Source organism: Populus nigra, chromosome 10, assembly GCF_951802175.1.
Source record: "Populus nigra chromosome 10, ddPopNigr1.1, whole genome shotgun sequence".
NCBI lineage: Eukaryota > Viridiplantae > Streptophyta > Magnoliopsida > Malpighiales > Salicaceae > Populus > Populus nigra.
This window is the reverse complement of record NC_084861.1, coordinates 6,449,313-6,472,848: the sequence shown is the minus strand read 5'-3', so window position 1 is coordinate 6,472,848 and position 23,536 is coordinate 6,449,313. Positions and strand designations below refer to the sequence as shown.

At 32.6% G+C, this 23,536-nt stretch overlaps 2 protein-coding genes and 1 long non-coding RNA gene across 9 annotated transcripts; 2 read left to right on the top strand and 1 right to left on the bottom strand.

Annotated features, from left to right (window-relative positions):
- The first annotated feature begins 5,454 nt into the window (after positions 1-5,454).
- LOC133704985 (cullin-3A) lies at positions 5,455-10,056 on the top strand. The gene is made up of 2 exons (XM_062130068.1): positions 5,455-6,020; positions 7,887-10,056. The coding sequence occupies exons 1-2, from the start codon at positions 5,860-5,862 to the stop codon at positions 9,922-9,924; spliced, it is 2,199 nt and encodes a 732-aa protein (XP_061986052.1). The 5' UTR covers positions 5,455-5,859; the 3' UTR covers positions 9,925-10,056.
- Positions 10,057-12,180: 2,124 nt separating this feature from the next.
- On the bottom strand, positions 12,181-19,181 carry LOC133705446 (transcription factor MYB88-like). Of its 7 annotated transcripts, none has more exons than XR_009844270.1 (13): positions 18,280-18,877; positions 18,147-18,193; positions 17,977-18,033; positions 17,816-17,888; positions 17,493-17,548; positions 17,212-17,391; positions 16,956-17,128; positions 16,256-16,404; positions 15,868-16,010; positions 15,569-15,783; positions 15,319-15,467; positions 13,206-13,568; positions 12,181-12,561 (listed from the first exon to the last, which is right to left on the bottom strand). XR_009844270.1 is itself a non-coding variant. In XM_062130654.1 (13 exons), exons 2-13 carry the CDS (start codon positions 18,367-18,369, stop codon positions 13,458-13,460), a joined length of 1,443 nt encoding a protein of 480 aa, XP_061986638.1. In that variant the 5' UTR covers positions 18,370-18,498; positions 18,925-19,181; the 3' UTR covers positions 12,804-13,457. The 7 variants fall into 7 exon arrangements, 6 of the variants coding, with proteins under 6 accessions (XP_061986638.1, XP_061986637.1, XP_061986640.1 ...); XM_062130654.1 differs by lacking the exon at positions 12,181-12,561 and adding an exon at positions 18,925-19,181 and having other exon boundaries at positions 12,804-13,568; positions 18,280-18,498; XM_062130653.1 differs by lacking the exon at positions 12,181-12,561 and adding an exon at positions 18,929-19,181 and having other exon boundaries at positions 12,804-13,568; positions 18,280-18,498.
- On the top strand, positions 12,482-17,322 carry LOC133705447 (uncharacterized). The gene is made up of 2 exons (XR_009844271.1): positions 12,482-12,571; positions 16,151-17,322. It is a non-coding gene; the product is annotated as an uncharacterized LOC133705447 (long non-coding RNA).
- Positions 19,182-23,536: the final 4,355 nt, after the last annotated feature.

The window sequence follows — 23,536 nt, the reverse complement described above, 5'->3', positions numbered from 1 at the left end:
ATTTCTAAAATACCCTTTAAATAAAACAAATTTAAGATAAATTGTACATGACTTGTCTATAAATAGACAGCTACACCACTTAATCAAACATAAAAACATGCATAGACTTAGATGATCAAAATCATTTTTAAATAAAGAAAGCAAATGAACATCAAAGTTATTTTCTTCATCAAATCAAACCAATGAAGCAAAGGATTAAAGTTATTTATTTTATCAAGTCAAACCAAGTTAAGATCTCACACGGTTAAATCTTTCAGATTCACATGAATATTCTTTATTTTCATTAAATCAAATAATTAAAACTTTTGGATTCATGTGAATATCTTATCATTTAAAGGAAAATTCAGATTTAACTGTTAACCAGAGAATTTGTAAATGTAAAGAAAACCTCAATAAAGTTTATATTTTTTTATATAATTCATTGTTATAATTCTATATAATTTTTAGTATATTTTCAATAAGCGAAATTATTTTGTGTGCAGTTTCCATAAACCTCTCAGAACTTTCCATAATCCTCTATCCAAACAAAAAAATCCATTTCAAATCCAAAACTGTAGACGTTATAATTATTATTATTATTATTTTTGCTTAATCACATTTTCATAACTAGATAAAAATATATATTCTAGATGTCCCTTCAAGGAAAAGAAGCACCTCATCTTGTCTCTATAAGCGTGGGCTAGGGCTTTTATTTTTATTTTACTCTCGAATGTTTTTGGTCTAAAAGTTCTTGCTTGCTACTAGAATTATCAAGTTTTTGGTTCGCGGGTGTTTGGGACTAGAAATTTACAGGAGGCGCCAGGTATGTAAGCTGGACTTGAACCTGATAAGAGTTTTGGACACTCTGGGCTTGGCACCTGTAATCCAAGCTGTTGTTCACTATTTGGGCCTATCGTCCTCTATCGTTTTCTCTTATTGGGTACTGGGCCCATTGAAGATTAGCACCTCCGTGGCTATCACCTCTGTGGGCCGTGGCTATCACCTCCTTCCCTCCTCCAGCCACCACACACACACACACAGACACACACACAAAACACTTTCTTCAACCACCACCCGCCCTTTTCACTTTTATTTTTATTTTTTTCGGGATAATGCAGTCAGTAATCTACTCCACTCCTCTCACCCTCCACTACCTCCTCCCTGGCCCACAAACTTCTCCAACTTCCCTCCAAGGTCACAGACTAATAACCATGTCACGTGTCCTCCGCCCCCAGCAAACCAATACCTCCTCGGAAAAACCCACTGGAGAGACCATCTTTTTTCACGGTGGAGCCCACTACGGTGACCTCATAGGCTCATAGCCAACCTGCCACTGGGTTTCACACTTCTTTGGCTGCCGGACTCTAGCTGCTGTTTCAAGGGCATTTTATCTTAGGTGGAGGTTCACCAACCTGAGGGTGACAGTACTACTTCAGGGCTGACAGCTCAAGACAGGAGTGGTTTCTCCTACGAGGCTACAAGGGATAAAACTAAAAGACGTTAAGGTCGTGCCACGTTTTATCAAGTTTGTAAATTCCATTTTGATAGGAATTTTATTTTTTCAATTAAAATAAAATCTTTCAGTTGTATAGTGTTTGGAACCGTTTCAGGGCTGTACTCTATATATATTCAACAAATATAATTTAAATTTAAAATAAATTAATTATAAATTATACAATATAAATACAATGTCAAACAAATATAATTTTAAAATTTAAAATATTTCTAAATAATCAAGATTAAATAGATCTTTAACTTAAAGTAATTTAACTTAAATAAAATATCAAAAATATTATGAAAGTAAAATATTTTAACACAAATATTTTAAATATAAAGTTAGGTCAATATTATCAATAGTAATCGAATTTAAAGCATTCCTTGGTTTGTTCAAGTTCCTACAAAGTATAAACATGAAAAAAAAAATGAATATAAACTATATATATTAGTGATAAATCTAATTTTAAAAAATTAATATCATTGTTAATAAAAATAGTAATAATAATTTTCAATATTATTATTAATATTTATTGAAAATAATAATGAAAATGAGCTTTTTATACCTGAATGGTTTAATTAATTAAATTGAACAAGATTCAATGGCTTTTCAGGAACGGAACAGAACAAATGGAATGAAATTGGAATATTTTGGACAAAATTTAGCTGAAAAATCCGGAATGAACCGAAATTTAAAATGAAATAAAATTATTTTGTTTTGTTTTATTTTTTAAATTAATATTGAATATTTCAGCAATTCAAAATAAAACAGAAACGAGATTCACAACCTTGTATTTTATAGGTGAAAGGGGTGATGTCGTGATTACCTTGAAAGATGGTACTAAAGTGCATCCTAGGAGCGTTCCTCAATTTAGAGAAATTGCCAAGTATTGTCTCTTTGCGGCTGAGAAGCCTGTGGATTTGACGCCGGGGCTACATAGTATTCATAGCATGTCTTTAATATGATTATAGTTATTTTTTTTAATCTGAAAATATATTAAAATAATATTTTTTTAAATAATATTTTTAATATTAACATATTAAAATAATTTTATAATAAAAAAAAATATTAATTTAAAATAAAAAAGTAAAAAAATTAATTTTTTTAAAAAATACTTTTAAAATGTAAAAACAAAAGGTACCGTATCTCTTTTTTTTTCTTTTAAGGCATGTGATTTTTTTCCTTTCCCACCTCTGGCCGAGCAAAAACGCTGGAATTACAATTTCCATCGTGAATGTATATTACAAGTGTAATAGATGGTTGTAATTTTAATGATACTCGACCATACAATTTTGAAGGCATTTCTATATCTATACTTGACTGCACAATTTTCAAAATTATAATGCAGTTGATGGTTATAGTTGTAATGGTTTGTTATATTACAAATAGTAATGAGTATTGCACAAGAAGGGCTATATAATGAACAATTTAATGATTAAAAATAATCATATAGGGGTTTAATTGTAAAAGAAAAAACTGAATTGTGTTTGTGGTGAGATAAAAGAACCAAGAAAACCTTCCAATTAATGGAAATGAAAATAAAATATGACTGGAATGAACTCTTAAAAATTATAGGGACTAAAATGAAATTAACTCGTGATATACTACGATACATTCCAAGAATAGTTTACAGCCAAACAAACAAAAAAATATTATATAATAACAAACACCTCAATAATAAATATAAGCTAAGCTTTAAAGTTATGATTAGGAAATTAAAGAGGATCATGATGGATTCCACCAACAAAGAGGTCTGCCACTTCTTTGTGCTCATTTGGAAAATCACATCTACACGTTTTTACGGGTTTGAGGTGTTTCATATAATTATTTTTTAAAATATTTTTTATTTATAAATATATTAAAATAATATTTTTTTATTGTTTTAATTTTTTTTAATATCAACACATCAAAATGATCTAAAAACATAAAAAAAATTAAATTTAAAATAAAAAAATTAAATTTTTTTAAAAATATTTTTTAAATACAAAATCAAACAGGAATATTGAGCTCAAGTCAGGGTACAGTGGGTTGCCCACACCTCAATTTTTTATTTATTAAGGTCTCTTGCACATTTCAATCACCTTATATTGTAATTTATATATAATAGAGAATTAAAACAGAACAACATTTACTGCTTCCTTCGTTTTGTAGGGCAATAGATTTTGTTTTGCACCTTGATCCCTATATTTTACAGCATTTACAAATTGACCATGAAAATTTGTTCTTTCATGTGTTGTAGAGGGCAGAGAAGTGTTGTCCGGCCATATTCCATCGAGAAAAAAAAATCAATCTTGTTGTCTATAGATTTTTTTGATGAGGAAATTTAAACGAAGGTTGTTTGAATCTTTAATTGTATAAAAAAAATTTAAATTGGAGTTTGAAAAATCTAATTTAATTTTATGTTCTTAAACTAGTTAGATTGTGTTTGAGACATGTAAACACGGTTATTTATTGAGGCACTAACAATATTTAAAGGTTTATAATTAGATTTTTATGGTTGTTTAACTTTAACTTTTCAAAAATCAATGACATTTATCCTTTGAAAAAAAAAAAGCATAAGCATTGCCTTCCAAGCCCAATGCGTGTTTGGGCTCGGCTCTGCTGCCTTCTTTTTTTATTCTAGCATGCTAAAAAAAATAGCCTTCAAATAAAACAATTAAAATTATATTTTAAAAAGTATATAGTGATATCATAATTTTGAAATAATATTATATATTTTTAATAGAATTGCTAGCATTTACCTTATGAGTAACTACATATGAAACTAACATGCAGAATATTTCTTAAAAAATATCATAAATATTATATTAATAGAATATCTAATTTTTTTATTGTGAAGTTTTTATTAAGTCTTCTAAAAAATAATATTCATTTATCTTCGCATGCAGAGAATTAAACTAGTAACGTTACTGATTACCTTCGCCCACCTCTCCTTTATTTATTGTTTTGTTGTTGTTATTATTATTATTATTATTATTTATTTTTCCACGTCATTCTCTTGGTTTTTCTTTCGTATATACAGCACAACATTGCTCCTTATTCAAGCTCGCACGATAGAATTACCAATTCGACTAGGGAAAAAAAGATTTCTATCTATTCTATTATTCCAAATCCTAGATACAAGGGTTGCTGTTGAATATAAATTTTTCAAAATAAAAAATAAAAAAGTTTATTTAGCTCGTATAGAAATTAAATAACAAAAGAATTGTAAAATACTTGAACAGGAAAAAAGATATCTATATATTATATTATTCCAAATCCTACATACAAGGGTTATTATTACTGAATAGAAAAATTACAAAATAAAAAACAAGAAGTCTATTTAGCTTATATTGAAAATAACAAAAGAGAGCGATGCAAGATGAAAAAAAAGAGAGCATTGCTTGGAGGGTAAATATTATTACAACATAGAGTAAAATTTATTTTTAAAAAACATCAATACGAGGGTATGTAGTACCCCTATTAATTAACCCTTCAAGCTAGGATTTGTGATATTAATAAAAATACACGCAAACTGATCTGAATACCTAAATTAATAAAAAAAAATTAACTTTCCAAGCACAACTAAATATGTTTAAATAATAAAAGGGTAAAATTTATCCCTAGTCACTCTCGTACCAAACACTAACAAGGAGTAAATTATGCAATTATAAGTTAATTTTTAATGTTTGAAAACTTACACCTTAATCCTTATTTACTGACCATTACAAGATGCTGATTTTTTTTCTTCTTGAATTTCCTTTTGTGTCGTGTTTTCTCTAAGAAAATAATTTGCAAAGCGACACGTATGTGATTTAATAAGACTACAGCCACCCTAAGCTAACTCGAAGATACTAAATTATAAGATAATAAACATTGAGAACTAAGTTAAAATCATATTTAAAATCAAGGGACCAAAGGATAATTTACTCCAAAATGGGAAAAAAAAAAAAAAAACCCACCGAGGAGAAACGTAACGTGTGTGAAAGGGAAAAAAGAAGAAGAAAGAAAACAAACTCGATCGATAATTCACTCGTTCGTTCATTCATCTGGCAACAGACGGAAATCCAAAAAAAAAAAAAACCAAGAAAAAGGGCCAAATCCATATTTGCCTTATACTTGTAACCATATCACCCACAGCAGCTAGCTAGCTAGCTCCATGCTAATATCATCCTAGAGCCCATAAAAATTAAAAACATACACTCCTCCTACCTGATTTTTAATTTATCTTGAAACCCTAAACTCTCCTTTCCGTATAGGAACTGAAATTAAAATATGGTTTGTTGCTTGTGAATTATGGCCGACGCTTTGCCCATATTTTAATAATCGACGACGTTGTTTGGGTTGTTTCGATCTGGGTTTAGGGGTTTGAATTTCGGGATCGGAAAAGGAGAAACAGGTAAAAAATGAGCAATCAGAAGAAGAGGAATTTCCAGATAGATGCGTTTAAGCACCGGGTGGTGGTGGATCCGAAATACGCCGATAAGACTTGGAAGATCCTGGAGCACGCAATCCATGAAATCTACAATCATAATGCTAGTGGTCTCAGTTTTGAAGAGCTCTACAGGTCTCTCTCGTTTCCTTTTCGATTCTTATGATTTTATAATATCTGATGAATTTATGATCATGGGTTTTTCTTAGTTATTGCCCTTAAACTTAGTTGTTGATTTGCCCTGGTTGGTAAAGGTGCTCGCGGTTAACTTTTCTTAGTTCCTTATGCAAAGGTATTTATCTGCTGCGGTGTGCCGTGTTTCCTCTCATGAGCAGTAAAATTAGCTTCAGGGATGTTCTGATGATTGAAGTTATTCTTGAACTGAAGAGTCAATTTCCTTTTCTTCTCAAATTCACTCATAGTTGCATTATTTTTGTCTTTTCATTTATTTCTGTTATTATTATTTTCATTTGTGTTTGTATTTTTTGTGTGTGTGTTGGCTTGTGATGAATGATATTTTTCCTGCCCTTAAGGTAATGCTGTGCAGTAGAGTTAGCCAAAGAAATGCAACTCATTCTGCAACTCAACTGAATTGAATACCCCCTTGCATGTAGCATCTGAATTTATGATATTCAATATCTTAAAATTCTAAAAGATGACGCAAGTGACCAACAACGAGGTAGAGAATTGATTGCCATTTACATAATATTTTCTGCATTAGTGGTTTGTATAGGTACAATGTGGTGATGGCCTCACCCATCAGCACTCGGAGCCTTTTTTTTCCTTTCAGGCTCAACACCCAAAGCAATACTTCTTGGATAACCTTTTTGAAGCTAGATATATAAGGATGCACCATCTGTTCTTTATAAGATTTTCATGGGTTTCAAGGGTATATTGCCATGTCCTTGCTCCTATCACAACTTCTACACGTAATGCTCAATGCTTATACAATGTGTTTGCACCTTGTTTTTGTGCATTCTCATGCTTGTCTTGATTGGGAAGGATACATGGTTACAAGAAATTAAGACATCTGTTATCCTGCCTTTCATTTGCTTGAAATAAATTTAACATATACTGATCACTGAAACCTTCCTTTGTTTCCAGCATTTAAAAATGTTGAATTATTGGCAATTTCTTTTGTTGCCTAATGCCTTTATTTGTCTTTCACTTTCTGAAAATCAAGCAAGGTTTTAAAGATTGATCTCTCTCTCTCCCCCTCATTCTTTTTATTATTTCATATAATTGGCTACTTTACTCGTCTCTTACTGTATGATAATGTGAATGATAATAAGCCTATGCAAACTTTTGTAACCAATTTTTATTTATTTATTTTGTTATTCTTTGATTTCTGTATATACCATCTGTATCCATGACGGACCTGTTATTCAAATTTATTTTGGCAATAGAAAGGGGATAAAATTAGGGTACAGTACATTCAAATGAAATCCATTATAAAGTCATAAACCATATGGTGGTCAATTTTTTTCATGTTTTGCTTGTACTGTTTCTTATATTTTACATAATAGTTTTTTAATTAATCTTAATGATGGTTCATCCATATGTCTGTCCTGCTGTTAATAAAAACATCATTAACTTTACCTCTTAATGGTAGAGGATCTTTTTTTTTTCTTTTTTCTGGCGAGGACTTGGTCACTTTCAATATATAAAGTGGGCATGTTCTTAAGATATTTTCTCAAACTTCTTTGTCTTATCCTTTTCGTTTATTTTGTTTTAAAATCAGAAACGCTCAGAAAATGTATAAAATAGGTACTTTTATTATTGTTCTCTCTTTTTCTTAGTTAACCTTTACTTGTATAAGAGACTATCTATTTCGGATATTTCTTCGGTACCGGGCTTTCTATGATTTTGTCCGAGTCTACTCAAATTCAATAGATTCAATTTTTCCTGGTTCTTAGATGTTTGGCTGGTTATCTTGTCAAAACCATGGACATTATAATACATATGTTGTGTTTTAAGTAACACTTTTTTTTATGGTTTCAGGAATGCCTACAATATGGTGCTACACAAATTTGGTGAGAAGTTGTATAATGGTCTGGTTGCGACTATGACTTCACATCTAAAAGAAATATCAAAATCTATCGAGGCTGCTCAGGGAGATTCATTTTTGGAGGAGCTGAACAGGAAATGGAATGATCATAACAAAGCATTGCAAATGATCAGAGACATATTGATGTATATGGACAGGACATATATCCCAAGTGTGCATAAAACCCCTGTTCATGAACTTGGGCTTAACTTGTGGAGGGATAATATAATACACTCGAGCAAAATTCAGACACGGCTTCAAAACACACTTCTTGAACTAGTTCATAGGGAACGGACTGGCGAAGTTATTGACCGAGGGTTGATGAGGAACATTGTCAAGATGCTAATGGATTTAGGTTCTTCTGTTTACCAAGAAGACTTTGAGAAGCCATTTCTTGAGGTTTCTGCTGAGTTTTACAGTGGCGAATCTCAGAAGTTCATTGAGTGCTGTGATTGTGGTGATTATCTAAAGAAAGCTGAGAAACGTTTAAATGAAGAGATAGAGAGAGTGACCCATTATTTGGATTCCAAGAGTGAAGTCAGGATAAATAATGTGGTGGAGAAGGAGATGATTGCTAATCACATGCTGAGATTAGTCCACATGGAGAATTCAGGCTTGGTAAATATGCTTCTTGATGATAAATTTGATGACTTGGGACGGATGTACAACCTGTTCCGCCGGGTTCCTGATGGTCTTTCAACAATAAGAGAAGTGATGACTTCTCACCTTAGGGAGACTGGCAAGCAACTTGTTACTGATCCAGAAAGGTTGAAGGATCCAGTGGAGTTTGTTCAGTGTTTGTTGGATGAAAAAGATAAGTACGATAGCATCATAAGCAATGCATTTAACAATGACAAGACATTCCAGAATGCTCTGAACTCCTCTTTTGAATATTTCATTAACTTGAATACTCGTTCTCCCGAGTTCATTTCACTGTTTGTGGATGACAAACTTCGCAAAGGTCTAAAAGGAGTTAGCGAGGAGGATGTGGAGATCATTCTTGACAAGGTGATGATGCTATTCCGCTATTTGCAGGAGAAAGATGTATTTGAAAAGTATTACAAGCAGCATTTGGCTAAGCGGCTGTTGTCAGGGAAAACAGTCTCTGATGATGCAGAGAGAAGTCTGATAGTCAAACTTAAGACAGAATGTGGTTACCAGTTCACTTCAAAATTAGAAGGCATGTTTACAGACATGAAAACCTCCCAGGATACAATGCAAGGTTTTTATGCAAGCCACCCAGAGCTGGGGGATGGACCAACACTGGTTGTCCAGGTTTTGACAACAGGGTCTTGGCCCACTCAACCTGGTGTTCCATGCAACTTGCCTGCAGAAATGTCAGCACTTTGTGAGAAGTTCAGGTCATATTACCTTGGGACCCATACTGGTCGGAGATTGTCATGGCAAACTAACATGGGCACAGCGGACATTAAGGCAACCTTCGGGAAGGGTCAGAAGCATGAATTGAATGTCTCCACTTACCAGATGTGCGTTCTCATGCTGTTTAATAATGCTGATAGACTTGGCTACAAAGAGATTGAGCAGGCAACTGAGATTCCTACAGCAGACTTGAAAAGGTGCCTGCAATCCATGGCTTGTGTGAAGGGAAAGAATGTTCTTCGCAAAGAACCCATGAGTAAAGACATTGGTGAGGAAGATGCTTTTTTTGTTAATGACAAATTCACAAGCAAATTCTATAAGGTGAAGATAGGAACTGTAGTTGCGCAAAAGGAATCAGAACCTGAAAAGCAGGAGACTCGGCAGAGAGTAGAGGAGGACCGAAAGCCTCAGATAGAAGCTGCAGTAGTTAGGATTATGAAGTCGAGGAGGGTATTGGATCACAACAATATAATCACTGAGGTCACAAAGCAGTTGCAGTCACGTTTCCTAGCGAACCCCACAGAAATTAAGAAACGGATTGAATCCCTTATTGAACGGGATTTCTTGGAGAGGGATAGTGTGGACAGAAAACTGTATCGATATCTTGCTTAAAGGAATGGCTTGTTCAGGCTTCTCTTGTTCTGTGGGATGGCTTAGAATTGGCAATTGGAACTGTAACCTTGCAGGTGGAAAGTTGTTTTAGTTCCGCAAGTTTGTTGGATTTAATGAATATCCATTTCTTTATGCTTTGCTTATTGTCTATACTGCTGTAGTTGGTCTGAATTACTACACAAATGCATGCCATCGCGCCTTGATCATTTTCCAATTCAGACAGGTCATACTTGAAAATGATTGGAAGTCAGGGATACATTTGCTTGTGCAGATGGCAGCCTATCCGTTCACGTATAGTCAAATCCAAATCCCATTTTCAGAAATGATTTTCTTAAGATGGCATTAGGGGTACAATTTGACCACAAAGAGGTTCTCCGTGGATCAAAATTTTCAGCTTTCTGCACCTCGCCTGCATGATGCTCCTTGAAACTTTCGAAGTGTTGGATTGATGTGAAATTGATTTGCCTCATTCTCTTGGCAGTATTTTTTGGATATGTTGGTTCTGATTATTACATGTGGTTTTCCCGAAAAGACTTGTTAATTTTTTTATACCATAGTTGTTAATTATGCCCCATAAACTTAAACTGAGTACACAGTGTAACTCGGGCTAGTTTTTTAAAAACTGAATTAGATATTGACATGGTTAATCTAGTTACTTTTTTAATAATTCTATGTTTAAATTTAATTGAGTCAACATCAATAAAAAAAATATTTTAATAAAAATAATTGATTTATGATGAGTTTTTTTAATTTGGATATGACAACTATGAGTTTTCTTTTGTGTGAATGTTATACAAAATGTTCAATTTTATTTTTAGTTTTTTTTTTTAAAAAAAAGCAATAATTTTTTCCATGGAAAAAAAGAAGACAAATTCCATTGCGAAGTAAGGACAACGATTGCATAGTTTTATTTGGGCCAAAACCTACCAGGCAATAGCCCTTTTGAAACCTATCTGGTATAGGTCCATAAATTACGAGCAGGCAAGTAAGTTGATGATTGACCCAAGTAAATACATCATCATTTTATAAATGCCAAGGCCTAACATATGAATTAATTACAGCTTAGTCCTTATAGTTTATAATAACTAACACATTAGTCCTTCAAGTATCATAAATAATTAAATAATCCCTTGACCAATAATATTCTCCATTCTCTACTTATAGTAGTTCTTTGTTCCAAAAATACCGCCTTTCCTAATCGAAATTTCCCATAATACATAAAATTTCTTAAGACAAAAATAAAAAAACTAAAAAAATGGAAAAGAATATAAAAGTGATGAAAAAAATTAAGTTATAAACATATTTTAAAATGTAATCCAATAGAACTTAGAAAAGGATAGTATTATTTAGTATAATATTTCTATTTTAATATTTATTTTATAATCAAACTAAATTTATTTTTAAAATAAATATTTTGAATAATTTTTTTATTAAGAAAACTATTCGCCAGGATTGTGAAAAAAATGAAGCTCTCGTTACCTTTTTCTTTTTCGTTTTTGTTTCTAAAAAGGAAAATAAGAGATGTTCTTGTAAAAACTTGAAGAAATATTGTTTTCATTTCTAACTATGGTAATAAAAAACCATGTAGTTTTTCTAATAATAAATATTTTAGAACTTCTTATATATTCATTCAACGACAATTCAAATTTATGTTATTAACTTTTATTTTAGTGAAATTATAAATTTTCTGTATAATTTGAAAATAGAGATTAACTATTTTAATTGATGGATTATCAAACTTTGTATAAAATTAATTGATTTTTGAGCAGCAAATATTTAATTTAATCCCAAAAAAAAAACTGAATTTGTTTTTTTATTAAAACTAGTAAAATTATTAAATATTAATGGAAAATACGAGACTAGCTAAGGCGATGATTGCACCTGCATGAATGGCACGAGCCTCTGTTCGAAGAGGATCAGAAATGGTTTTATCAAACATTAGCAAGCGTGTGGTTTTCCTTTTCCGCATTCTTCGCTGTGTTGCGACCGAGTCTTAGATTTCGTTACATAATGATTTTTTAAAATATTTTTTATTTAAAAATATATTAAAATATTATTTTTTATTTTTTAATATATATATATATATATATATATAAACACTTTCCAAGAAGAAAACAAGCGGGACAAAGCTAACGTGGGTGAAGCAGGGAAGCGGAAAAATCAGGCAGTTCATCCTTAATATGAAGATCACGATCCTATTTGAATTTAGGTGGACAAAGTGGTCAAAATAGTCAACTAAACCTTCTCTCGAGAAAGTTACAGCCAATGAGTGCACTTTATTTTGTATGAGGTTCCCTCTTCCTCTTTTAACCATTTTTACTTGTAGCTTTTGCTTTGGTCATTATTACATGTTTCCAGATGTCCACCACCACTATGAGACCCCCGTACAAAATATAACAGAATCCTTAGGACCATTCTTTCTCATAACACAACACAAGTAGAACAAACTCAGAAGATCCATGGAGATCTGGAGGCTTTCTTTGATGCTACAACACCAACACAAGTTGCTTTTCCATCCAATGCGGGTAAGAACATCTCCATTTCCTTTGCTTTTCTTCTCCTCCCCAGTTTCTAGCATTTTGTCAGGAAAGAAGGGGGATCTCTGGTTCATGGCAGGAATGGAGAGGGCAGAAGAAACTGCAATAATGTGAGTCATTTAGGCATCCTGATTCTCCTTTTATCTATGGTGGCATTTTCTTTGCGTTTTTTTGTTGCCCAGAAGAACTATGAAGGTCGAGAAATACTGAAATCTTCAGTTTAGAGCTTCTGTTTATTTCCTACTCTTTCTGATGCAAAATGGTCACATATCTTTCTGTAGAGTCTGGTTAGAGTTCACAAATGCAATGATTCACAGAAGAGGAAATAGACAAAATGAGACATGCACACAAAAACTAGAACAATTTCCATTGCGATCACACAAGTTATAGTTACTACATTAGGAAATAGAAATACAGAAAACTTATTCTATACCCTTAGCACACCCAAAAACAAAAAAATAGGAATCCAATCAGCTGGTTAATCCTCCTTTACTCTCTTTTTTTTTCTTTTCCCTTTCTTTAATCATATGTAGGCGAGTTGCCTGTATATAATTACACTCCGACTACGGACTTACATAGAAGGGTCTGTACAGATGGCAAATCAAATGCCAAAAACTGGATGAGAAGATAGAACACTCGAAAACAAATCAAGACAAACAAAAGAATGACACTCATTAACAAGCACACTGGTTTTTATGTGAGTATTAGGGTAGTACTCTTCTAGTAGGCAAAAATAAAACCGACCTCAGATCACGTTGTTAGATGTGTCCGAGTTGCTAGAATGCACCGCAACATTCCGGCATGGGGTGTCCTGTCTTGGAATGCAGATAATATGCCTCTTTATAAAACTTCAGGCCATGATAGCTGCAATCCGAGGAACTGATAGTAAACAAGAGAAGACACAACTCAATAAATGTTATACGGTCCCAGGCAATTAAAGACCAGATATGATGGGCTAGACCATGTTCTTTATATCAGATATATCAGAGAGGTTTGCTATAGACTTTGCAGAAGGGCTCTTTTGCAGAGTGGTGGTTGTGAAGGATTGATGCCTGGATTGGGACAAGGAGATTCCACTCCAAGTGTTTTTAGTAGGAAGTTTCTCTCCTGGAAAGAAAAAAATGCCAAAAGAAGTGGTTAGCCTCGCATCAAATTTTGAAAGATATCCATATCTAAGCACGAGCATGTGTGTTTATATGATGCTTGTACCAAAAAAAAAAAACGAAGAAGAAGAAAGACAACACGATGCAATGAACACAAGAAGACATCTATGGCTGCATTTGGCAATTAACTCCACATGCTGATTTCAGAAAGGAAATCTCATGAATCTTTCTTATAAGTGACCCTTAAGTACTAAAGAGATGGGGATGATTTTGTAAAGGCGTGGGCATTCTTGGAATCCAGTTTGCAGTCTTGCCCACTGACCATTCATTCTGCAGAAGCATACTTTGCGATCAACCTAGATTGACTGACAGGAGGAAATACTATTCTCAAAAAGAGTACATTAGCCTCTTACATCAGTGGGTGATGGTCCAATCAAAGCATTTTTAGCATCTCAAACAAAACAATCTAGTTGAGCTTCCTAGTGTATATGGAATTGGACAGGCTATTCTAGTGAATAATTTGCTCAGATAGCAGTTATGACATAAAGAATTAGACAGGCAATTTCGTAGTTGTTCAAACATAATTTATTCATCTGATTGCTTAGTAAACCTTTTGGTTTAATATCTCACCTCTTACAAGTAATGTCACAAACTTAACCCACGACTAGAGCCGGCATTATGTAGGGAAGTAACTTGAAAGGAAACACAATGTGTCAGGCATGTATGTGCTTCACAATCATATTCGATATGCATGCAGATTTGATATGTAGTGTGCGTTAGTTTTGGAAGTGTGATATTACTGGGTCAGAGGCTTGCATTATAGCATTATATAAATCTAAAGCATATTTCTCCTTTAATTTTATCAACAAAAAGTATTTCAGTAGCGGTTGTTGCAACCTTAACAGTCTTTAATCTTTCGAAGTTTCTGGAAGCTTACAAGTTTTTTGTATAACTAATTGTGCCCATGCATTCTTAACTTCGGCTTCAGGTTGAATTGAAAATTAGAAAAGGTGACTCGAACAGTGTTAGTGTTTAAGAATGAATCCAGGTTATGAGATAAATGGAATTCATGAATTTATATTGGAATAGTTATATATGCAACAGCAGCTACTGCTATGTTTGTCATCTGCACAATAAGTTGTTATCCAACAGTTTTAGTGATTGAGTTCATGTTCAGCAGTTTCATAGGAACATCATCTCCTGCTAGCTTAATTGCTTGGCACCTACTCTTCAAGTCGTGATAATCATCACAAATTTCTAATTAATGATTGATAATTAGCTAACACAACAAGTGCTATCACCCTCACTGCTATCACTAATGCTTCAACGACCACAGGAACTCAAAGCCCTACAATAATATGAATTGCAAGTAACATTCTCAAGCCCCTTCTAGTTTTTAGATTATATCTTTATTAAAGTCTTCATGAAATAAAAATTGCTGCAGGTGATTTGATGATCACCAATCCTCTACTTCTTGTTACTAGTACCCCTAAAATCAGTGGTAATTTAGAATCAAAGTTGCACTACTTCTACAGCTAAATCTGGTGCATCTATTCATAATCATTTGTAGTTTTGATGCTGTTGCCTAGTGGTGAGCTCTGACCAGAGAGCCATATGAGACTAGAGGCATAATATTTAAACTGACAGTTCCTCCTACTACTAATAGCAATAAGGGATAGTTTCCCTAGCATACACCACGTAATTAGAACTAATGGATTAATAGTCGGTAGAATTGATGGTCAAAGTTGACTTACACTCTCTGAAAATTTTGGGCTGGGAATTCCTGCTGCCAAGGATCTGAAAATCGGGGTAACTTGAAGAGGAGAACTGAACTCTGTGCCTGATGAAGCAGAAACAATTATGTCATTTTTTGTTTGCTCATCACAGGATGGAAACATCTCCACTGCAGTAAATTGAGATTCGTCAGAAGATGTACTTTTAAGGTATTCTAACCTCCACTTGAAAAGAAAGAAACCCACCCTGTCAGGCATGAAAATCCCTTACCTTGGGTTATATTTGCACCGGAAATAATTTCTTTGTCACTTGCACCCACAAATATTCCCTCATCAATATGAACCATTTGCAATTCAATTTCAATATCCTTATGCAGTACACCGGCTTGAGTTGGTTCTGTTTTATCAGGGGCTGTGTATGGCAAATGAGTTGACCCTGTACTGTATTCAGAACTTGATGGAGACTCCTCGTATAAATCAGGTTGTCTACAGCATTTTAATCATATATTAGACACTCTGACGAGTAAAACATGCTCAGTCCCCAACATTAAACCTCCCTATTTCTATTACCTCCAAGATGGTCGACTTCCATCATTGCTAATCCTTAGATCTTCTATCAAGTCTTTAAAATCTTCAAGTTTAAAATCAATGTCACAGATTTTTTGTCCAAATAGATCATTTTCTTTGCTCCGGTTCAGGAAATCTTGGAGAACCTGAATGTCATGTTTTATAAACATATTAGAACTGGAGCAAAACCTGTGTGCATTATAAGAGTCAAGGAGAAATATACTTGGGTACTGTTATGCTTCAGTCTGTAGGATCAACATAATCACTTCAACTACCATTTTGACAGGATAATTATGCTTTTCTCAATAACACTGAAGGTCAAATTGAAAAACTGCACCTGGACAAGTAGTCAAGTGCATTGAATATTTGGGTGTTGGAAACAAAAGCTCACCTTCCAAGCATTTTCCAGACTCTGATCTGTATTTTCTTCACCAACTTTCGATGCAAGCGAGCTGAGAAGCTCTGCTTGTTGCATTAGAGCATTTATCTTTGGATCATCCTTTTTTAGAAATGTTCCTTGAATCCTACTGCTTTGAACTGCTAAATGAAGAGCAAGTAAAGAGACTTTCGAGGAAGTTCAAAGATTTATGACACAGAATAACAAAAAATCAACACAAACTAAATTTGTAAAGATGATAAATTCTGCATGTTATTTTCTGTAATAAAACCCATATTGTGTCCTCAATTTTTGCAAAGCTGAAAAATCTAATGCTCTGAAAGCTGAGCTGTGGGAGTTTACACGGGGCTGGACCTTGCATGGCAGAAGGGGCATAAGAAAGTGGAAGTGGAAGTAGATTCAGAGGCAGTGTTCAATGCTTTAAACGGAAAAGGCAGCAATTTGGCGGCTAATGAAGGAATTGAAGGATCAGGATCAGTCATACATATTTAGAAGGAAATTCATGTGCGGATTGGCTAGCTAATGAAGGCCTTTTTTTTTTGGCATCAGCAGGATGAAGCAGGGGTATTTCTACCCTGTTTGTGTAGGGTGCAAGTCATTTTCTGTTGTTTAAGACTCCTCCCACGATTTTATTTTCTTAAAAGGAAACACAAACCACATCCTAATTGTAAAGTCTTTGTTTGAGGTGTTTTACCGTCAATGGGGACCTCCTTGACACTGCTGACATGATGCTGAGCAGCCATGTTAACATTGTGAAAGTTTTGGGCCAACACAGCAAATGGAGGTCTAGGTTGCTGATTTCCACGTTGTGGGTGTGATCTGTCTCCAAAGTTGCAACTCCCTGCAAGACTAGGGATGTGGGACTTCCTGCATTTGAACAAACATGAGGTTAACTATGCTAATTACTTTCCCACTCACTATTGTCTGCTGATACCAAAACTCCACTGTACCTTATCTTCTTAATTGGGGGATCATTTTCTGGTGCTCCATCCGTGTTGAACCCATCATGTAATATGATTCTTTTGTTATTTAAGTTGATGTGCGAGTTTTTGTTCTCTTTCGCTAAAGCCTCGTATTTTGCTCTCTTCTTGCACAAAGTGGAGAAGCGGTTCTTCACAGCATTATCCGTTCTGCAGAAGTAGCATATTTTTGAAAGAAGGATATTATAAGCATTAAATCATACAAAAATGTGTGAATAGAGAGAGGAGGGGCATGCAAAAACATTGTATACCTGCCTGAAACAACCTTTGCAATTTCAGTCCATCTGTTTCCAAATATTTTTTGTGCCTGCGGATCAACTCAAGAAGTTATCTATCATATGCAGCAATGACTAAAAACATCTAAGCTGAAACGCAGAGGCTGTTCCTGCAAAACATCTGGATGCAGGGCCACTTAACTTGTTTAACTACGGAACAATTAATAATGAAGCAGAAAAACAAAACCCTATTTTGACTTTGCAAATCGAAGTAACCTTTTCCTACTAATATACATTTGAAGGGGGGCAAAATGGACAAGACAGAATTAAAGTGCAGAAAAAGATCAAAATCAGAGTACCTCACACAAGAGCAAGTCTTCCTCTGGTGACCATCCGCCTTTCTTGAAATCAGAGTTCAAATAGGTGTACCATCTGAAGTAATTAATAACTTAATAAGCGCCAAAGCACAGAAGACAGGATGAGCAGGGTAACTATATTCAAGCTGAAATAACACGCTAACCTTCTTCTGCACTGTCTTGTGGTTTTATCCTTGAATTTAGATGCAATGATGGCCCAGCTGCATTAACACACAAAACCCCTCAATTTAATTAGAGCATTGAAGAGTGCTTGAAAGAAAGGGGAAAAAAAGAAGAGAGGGGATTGGTATTAATCAAATACGGTTGTTCTCACTTTTCAGTCCCATGTTGGCTAATCTGCTGCCGAAGTATATCATCCTCCTGCGCTCCAATAAATCAATCAGATATATACTAATACTCCTCCAATAAACAACAAAGAAAGAAATAAGAAGGAATCGATTAATCACCTGTTGAGTCCATGTGACTATATGTCTCTCCTTCTTCTTCGATTCTTCTTCATGATTTCCACATGCAATCCTCTTCGACTTGCTTGTCATTCTTTACTCTTATCACTCTGTCTTTTGATAGCTAAATCTGTTTATGTTTATGTGAGTGTGTCTCTCTGCCTTGGACGCTCCTCACCTTTATCAATCCAATTCGCATGCTATGTGCTATCCTATGCTATGCTGTAATAAAATAAAGCCAAACTTTTTCTAAAAAAAAAAAAAGAAAAAAGAAAAGAAAAGTCTCTCTTTTCGTAATCTTTTTACAAGGATGGATACCAATGGAGAAGTATTACTGTTTGGTTCAAACGGAGCTCTCTTGGATTCTAGACTTGTAATCAACTACTTCTTCTTCTTTTAGTTTTACCACTATAAATGTTGTTTATTTTCTATTCAAACAACAAGCAAACAAACAATAAAGGAAAGGGAAAGGGGCTTGAAACACATTCGCTGGCCTTTTAGGTACACTCTGTATATATATATATATGGAGGCGTGGAGGCGTGTGTGTGTGTGTGTGTGTGTGTGTGTGTGTGTGTGTATATATATATATATATATATAGAGAGAGAGAGAGAGAGAGAGAGAGAGAGAGAGATCTGAATCTACTTACTTACACTTAATAGAGAGGAGATGTAGAGACAGAGAGAGGCGGGCAAAAGAAACTACTCCACTGCTACTACTACCCTCTCTTCTATTGAGTACGCTGCAGAAAGATTGATCGGAAGTTGTGAGCAAAATAATCACCCGTCTTTCTCTCTCACTCATTACTCTCACACTTTTTTGAAATGGGAAGGGGAGAGAGAGAGGGAGTGGTGCCTGTGGAAAATAAATATTAATTAATTTACACCAACGGATTCTTGCTTTAGTGCGCGGCTATGAAGGGAAGTTTGAAAAAAAAGAAAGAAAAATAACGCTGAAATCCATGACATGGATGGGATATTAATTAATATGGCCAGCGACACTAGAACCCTCTTCCACCTCAAAAACAAATTAAAAAATAAATTCACATTACTAATTATTATTCTACTGCTCCATATTTTATATGTTAGGCGACGCTTGCGTCATCACGCGCCTTTTCTCCCCCCTTTTCTTCTTCTCCAAGGACGTCTCACCGCACATCACACGTAACTAATGTAGATTTATCATCTTATCAAAATACACCAGCCAGACATCTGCTTCGTGCTCGAATCAGCCGTCCAGATGTACGGTGGAAACTATTTTTCTATGTTGCCTGAGCGATGCTGGATAGTTTTCCTTGACTTTCTATCAGATTTCTTTTGCTAGGTGATGTGGCATCTTCTAATTGATGATTTAAGAGTTAATACTTTCCATAATCACATTGTATTACTAAAACTGATGAAATATAAATTGAAAAACTCGCCTGTAACAAAATGACACATGGATTATTATTATTATTGTAAAATATTAACTCAAGTATCTCTAGCGTTAATCCTGCATACATTATTATCCATGAGCGGAACCGTAATTTTTTATTTTTTTTATTTTTTTTATTTTTTTTTTTTTAAAAAGAGAGACTGGTAGTTGCTCCTGTGGTTTTTAAAAGGCAACGTGACATTCTCCGTGACCTCCCAGGTACCATCTTTCGCATTTCAACTCTATACTACAATGCCTTTTTTTAAAAAAAAAAATCCTCATTTTCTTTTCTTTTTTCTTTTTTTTTTTTATTATTATTATTTTGCTTTGGAGTTGGAATTGGATGGCTCACGTGCATGCGTTGCTTGCTTCCACTCCAGTCTCCTCCTGCTTTAATACTCCATTGTAATTAAAACTACAGTCACACGTCTGCCGCAGGATGTGTTGAGTGTTTCGAGCGCTTCATTTGAAATTTCAAAGTGTTTTTTGTTTTGACGTGGGTGGTGCTTCTTGTTTGGTAATATGTACATGTTGCTTTTATTGACTTGTTTCCTTCGTTTTCGTTTTGGTGTGGATGGTACCACTTCTATTTTTACTAATTTTAATATTATTTTTCTCTTTAATGATGTAATCTAATCTAATCCTCTCTAAATAACTATATATATATATATATATAGATAGATAGATATATATGGTGGGTTTTCCCCCCTTATGCACCAATATTACTCTAGTGTGGAGGTTTGACTTTGAAATTGCGTAGGAGTGATCAAACCTATTCTCGATTAACTTATAAATTATTTAAATAATATCTCTTAATGTTGAGTAAAAAAAATATATAGTAGAGACAATTTAGAAAAACACAAATATACGCGCAATCTTGCATCCAACATTTATTATTAATGTTTTTGCTAGGAGATTTTTTCAGGTGAACTTTACCTATAACAAAATGATGACGCACCAATTGGGATAGTATTAAAATTATAGAATGACGTATCATTTTAATTAGTTAGAAAATCTACTATGGATAGACAAACAATAATCATAGTTGTAAAAACAGAAGGGATTTTTTTTTCATTTATGTAAAGAGATATATTTTTGAATTAACTTACATGTCAATTAAGGCTAAGTCCTTTTTTTTTACGATTATGAGAAGTCAACTCTCACAACAGCATGATAAATAAAAATAAATAAATAAATTTAATTTATAAAGATTTTGCGTGCATGGGATAAGTGTACGAGAAAAATATTGTGTATAAATGATGACTTGAGAATATTAAAAATGGATGAATTAATAAAAATTAAAGAAAAGGTGTTTTTATTGTGCTTCACTTTACAAAATAATATTTAGTATAATGATATTTTTTGTTTTTTAATTTATATTTTTTATTTAATTTGATCTTTTAATATTTGATTTTTTGAAGATCAAGCTTTATAATTTATTGTAGTTTGCTTTTTATATATTTATCTCAATCTCGTGACTCATGTTATGAATTTGTTAGGTTAACTCAGTTGATTTATTTTTTTTTTGTTTTTTTTAATTAATATTTTTTAGATTCATTCTATAACATTGTGTTGGTTAGGAATTAGACTTTTTCATTTGTTTTGATTTGTTTTCTATAAAATTATCTCAATCTCATGACCCAGATTATAAGTTTTGCGAGTTAACCTAGGTAGGCTCGGTTTATTTTTTTGGTTTATTTTTTATAAGATTATTAGGTCTCGTAACTTAGGTTATGAGTTTAGTGGGTTAGCTCATATTGACTTGAGTTATTTTTTATGTTTTATAAATTTTATCATTCAATATTGGATTAATTGAGAATTAAACTTCATAATTTAATTCAATTTATTTTATATAAGATTATCATGGTTTCATGACCAATGATGTGGATTTGGTAGGTTGGCTTAAGTTATTTTTTTATTATTTCATCATTTAATATTAAATTCATTAAAAATTAAATTTTACATTTTAATTTTTTTTTTAAAAAATTAAAAATTAATCTGAGCTACAATGAACCGGAGTTGAAGATCGAAGAGTGGACAATTTCTTAGTGCGTGTAGATGCTGAGATTGCAATGCGCCGTTAGATGGCATGGCACAGAGAGGACTCCGCTAGGATGTATTCTCTATAGCATACGAGAGGAACTATTCTTGTAGACATAATTTTTTAAGGAGAGAGCTCTAAAAGACAGGCTCCGAAGTACATTTTTAGTACCTAGATGTCTCTAAAACGGCAAGTGAAGGTTATTTATGTGAAAAGAACAGGATACCACAACCACTAAGATTGTGACAGTTGGTCAAATGTTGGTATGTGTGTATGAGATGTTATAACTAATAGGATTTTACGTGGTCTTCAGGAAATGCAAAGCGTTTTGTACTCTTTAGTTAAGGAAAAATTATAAACTTTAGGAATTGTTTCATATTTTTTTCATATTTGACTATATTATAAAAAAATAATTAATAAAATTTATTTTTCAATTAAAGAAAAACACAAGTTTTAGATGGAGAAAAGTGTTTTTAAATTTAAAAGATTGAAATACACTTTCTATAAAGAACACAAAAACCAAAGTAATACAATACTTAATTATTCTTATATATATAAAAACAATAGTGTATTGATAAGATATTTTAAAATATAATACTATTAGAAAATAATAAATGACTAATATATTTATATAGAAAATAATATATTAATATACAATATAAAATTATATTAATTTGATATATTAGTGCATATAATAGTTTAATCTATATGATATTGCTAGAAAATATATCTGAGTACAAAACATGTTATATTATACAATATATAATTATATATTTTAAATCATATAAATTGTGTTATAAATTAGTATATCATAGAAAATAAATTTATAAGTTACAATACTTAATTATTCTTATATATATATATATAAACAATAATGTATTGATAAGATATTTTAAAATATAATATTATTAGAAAATAATAAATGACTAATATATTTATATAGAAAATAATATATTAATATACAATATAAAATTATATTAATTTGATATATTAGTGCATATAATAGTTTAATCTATATGATATAGCGAGAAAATTAATATATTTAAATACAAAACATTTTATATTATATAATAATCATGTATTTTAAATCATATAAATTGTGTTATAAAATTAGTATATCATAGAAAATAAATTTATTTTCAATGTTCCCCAAACACCAAAAAAACAATGAGAATATGTATATAATATCATATTTAAGATATTTCTATTATATATATAGTTATATTTTCTAAAATAAACTATATATAAATATACAATATAGTAAAAAAATCTCACCATTAAACTTTTTAAATCTTATTGTTTTTATTATAATAGGTCAAATAGCTACATTTAATATTCTATACATGTTAGATAAACTTGAAAAAAAATTAAAAATTTAATTAATAAATTTTCAACTTATTTTTTATGGTACAACCAAATACAAAAACGATTTTTTCAATTTATTTTCATGATATTACCAAACAATAAAAAATAATTCATTTCTCAATAATCTATTTTCCATAAAAAAAAAACCTTTCTAAAAAAAGCTACTTTTCCGGCTAACAAATTAATATGTGCTCTTTCACAAGCCCTAACCTAAGTCTTTCAAGCCACATCTTCCATGATATCCCAGATTACTCATTTTTCGAAAGCTCGATAACAAGCCTTCGTGAATAGTGCGAATTAAGCTTGCTAGCTGCTAATTTCAGCAAGGTTAAGCAAAGAGGAAAAGAGAGCCGGGCTTGATGTTATCTCACTGCGAGCATGGATGTAGCTAGAGATATATATCTTAAAAGTGAATCAATTCCTTATTATTTCTTAGAAGGTG

Coding starts and splice junctions, on each gene's coding strand:
- LOC133704985 (XM_062130068.1), top strand. CDS start 5,860: ATGAGCAATCAGAAGAAGAGGAATTTCCAGATAGATGCGTTTAAGCAC. Junction 6,021..7,886: donor AGTTTTGAAGAGCTCTACAG/GTCTCTCTCGTT, acceptor TTATGGTTTCAG/GAATGCCTACAATATGGTGC.
- LOC133705446 (XM_062130654.1), bottom strand. CDS start 18,369: ATGACAAGCAAGTCGAAGAGGATTGCATGTGGAAATCATGAAGAAGAA. Junction 17,392..17,492: donor GCAAAGGTTGTTTCAGGCAG/GTATACAATGTT, acceptor CTACTTCTGCAG/AACGGATAATGCTGTGAAGA. Junction 16,011..16,255: donor GTCTGGAAAATGCTTGGAAG/GTGAGCTTTTGT, acceptor CATGACATTCAG/GTTCTCCAAGATTTCCTGAA.